The sequence below is a fragment of the Apium graveolens genome, chromosome 1, assembly GCF_009905375.1.
Source record: "Apium graveolens cultivar Ventura chromosome 1, ASM990537v1, whole genome shotgun sequence".
Classification (NCBI taxonomy): domain Eukaryota; kingdom Viridiplantae; phylum Streptophyta; class Magnoliopsida; order Apiales; family Apiaceae; genus Apium; species Apium graveolens.
Genome location: NC_133647.1, coordinates 160,603,274 through 160,605,970, shown reverse-complemented (window position 1 = coordinate 160,605,970; position 2,697 = coordinate 160,603,274). Strand labels below are relative to the sequence as shown.

Genomic DNA, 2,697 nt, shown 5'->3' with positions numbered 1-2,697 from the left:
TTGGACGCGATCAATTACCTACTTGATATTTAACCCTTTATTTTTTATATTTTATTAATTTTGATATAAGTAATTAAATATTAAAAAATTATTAATACATAATTATAATCATATTCTGAATTCTATGTGCGTATGATTTTTAATAAAAATTAAATAATAAAAATTAATGTTGTTGATAAAAGTTGAACCATGTACCTTTGTTTGTAATTTTAGAAATAATAATACAAATATTTGATTTAATATGTTGTTGAGGGAATTCGAACATAGAAACTTTGGTTGCTTATGTTTTTTGTATTTAATTCTAAGGGTTCTAATCGAGTAAGATCTAATGACTATGATGAGGGATTATTAAAATAGGGGTTAACTAAATTACAAATTATACCCCATTTCGGTTATTATAATTTAGTATAAATATATAAAAATATATAGAAGAGAAGATTAATTGACCAAGAAGTAAAAGATAAAATGGACGTTATTTAGAAAAAAAAAAAGAAGCTTAGAATATGCTGGAATTGGTCCTACTTGAATGTGATTATTTCTAGTTAGGCTGCTTTATAATTTAAAAGCATAATATAAATGTCTCAACTACAAAGACTCCTCAACTTCAAGTATCAAACAACAATGAAAATCTCAACTAACATTCAACTTGCATTAGTTTTTTTCTTCTTAATCCATTCATTAGTAACTTCACAAAACTCATCTAATTCTTACCAACAATTTTTTGAATGCCTTGCTCGTTTATCTCCAAACTCAGCCCCTATTTCCCAAGTTATGCACACTCCACAAAACTCTTCTTACAATTCGATATTACATTCTTCCATAAGTAACCTTCGTTACGCAACATCTACCACTCCTAAACCTCTAGCCATTGTTACACCGGTACAAGATTCTCAAATCCAAACACTCGTTTACTGCTCCAAAAAAAATGACATTCAAATGAGGATCCGAGGAGGAGGACATGACTACGAGGGACTTTCTTACGTCTCGAAAGTCCCTTTCGTGTTACTTGACATGAATAACTATCGTTCGATCGTTGTTGATGCTGTGGAAGCCACTGCATGGGTGCAATCCGGAGCAACCTTAGGCGAACTTTACTACAGGATTGCTGAAAAAAGCACAACGCTTACATTTCCAGGTGGTGTTTGGTACACTGTTGGTGTAACAGGACTTATTAGTGGTGGGGGATATGGCCATTTAAGACGAAAATACGGGCTTGCTGCTGATAATGTGATCGATGCTCGTCTCATCGATGCTAATTGCAGAATTTTGGATAGACAATCAATGGGAGAAGATCTTTTTTGGGCAATCAGAGGAGGCGGGGCTTCAAGTTTTGGGGTGATACTTTCGTGGAAGTTAAGGCTGGTTTATGTCCCCGAAAAAGTAACAAGTTTTCAAGTGGAGAGATTGTTGGAAGAAAATGGCAGCGAGGTTTTGTATAGGTGGCAATTTATTGCACCTGTACTTCCCAGAGATGTTGATCTCAGAGTCGGAGCATTTCCTCATTGGAAAAATAAGCCTAATCCGCGTATCAGAACAGTACTCGAGTCAGGTTCCAGATCGAATGAAGGTGCCAAAACAGTGAACATTCGATTTTATGGAACGTTTCTTGGACCACGAGACGAACTTGTTGCAATGATGTCTGAGAGCTTCCCTGAATTAGGTTTAAAACAAGAAAATTGCTTAGAAGTGACTTATATCCAAATACTACTGGCGTCTTCATTTTTTAATCCCTACGGTTCTCCAACTGAACTTCTCGGTAGATCTTCATATACTATTCCATTTAAAGCCAAGTCGACATTTGTAGAAATTCCAATCTCAAGGGCTGATTTAAATGGAATGTGGCAGCTTCTTCTCCAAACAGATCCACCAACATCAAATATTCGATTCACGTCATATGGAGGAATGATGGATGAGATTCCTGAGTCTGCAATTCCATTCCCTCATCGAGCAGGAACATTGTACATGGTATACATGAGAGTGAGCACTGATGGAGATGTCGCGAAATCATTGAGATGGATCAGAAACTTGTACAATTATCTGATTCCTTATTCCAATCCATTTCAAACCGCGTATGTTAATTATAACGATCTTGATTTAGGAGTCAACAATCAATATGGTCGAACAAGCTATGAACAAGCAAGTGCATGGGGCAAAAAATATTTCAAGCATAACTTCGACAGATTGGTTGCAGTGAAGTCTATGGTTGATCCAGATAATTTTTTCCGGCATGAGCAAAGTATTCCTCCTCTTTGAATTTAAACGACATGCATATGAATAATAACAATACTTATCTTGTTCAAGAATAGTAAGTTTTTGATGTTTTCATGTAAAATGTGACAGCATAATTGCTGGATACATTTTACATTTGGCTCTTGTTGGAACAAGAACACAAAGTTACTTAGAATGTTGTTGTACAAGTGCTTGTTACACATGAAAAATGAGATGTCTAGAGCAGAAAAATTACCTTTCTTGTATCATATGCCAACACATTGCCATAATGGATTCAAACCAACTAACATTATTGAAAATAAAGTCTATATTGGCTTGCTTGTTATGCTTGCATATTTCAATAGCTCTAGAAATATTTATACTTGTACACATCGTCTTAGTATACTGAAAATTTATGTCTTTCGTAGGGTCAAAGATATTAGCGCTTGAAGTTTTGTGAAATGAAAACAATTTTTTTAAAAAAAAAAA

The 2,697-nt window shown here is 34.6% G+C and overlaps 1 protein-coding gene across 1 annotated transcript; it reads left to right on the top strand.

The window, feature by feature from the left end:
* Positions 1-936: 936 nt before the first annotated feature.
* Positions 937-2,253, top strand: LOC141708802 (berberine bridge enzyme-like 25). Its single transcript, XM_074512592.1, has one exon. The coding sequence runs from the start codon at positions 937-939 to the stop codon at positions 2,251-2,253; it is 1,317 nt and encodes a 438-aa protein (XP_074368693.1).
* The last annotated feature ends 444 nt before the right edge of the window (positions 2,254-2,697 follow it).

Bases quoted from the DNA above. Each gene is read 5' to 3' on its own strand.
- LOC141708802 (XM_074512592.1), top strand. From the start codon at position 937: ATGAGGATCCGAGGAGGAGGACATGACTACGAGGGACTTTCTTACGTC.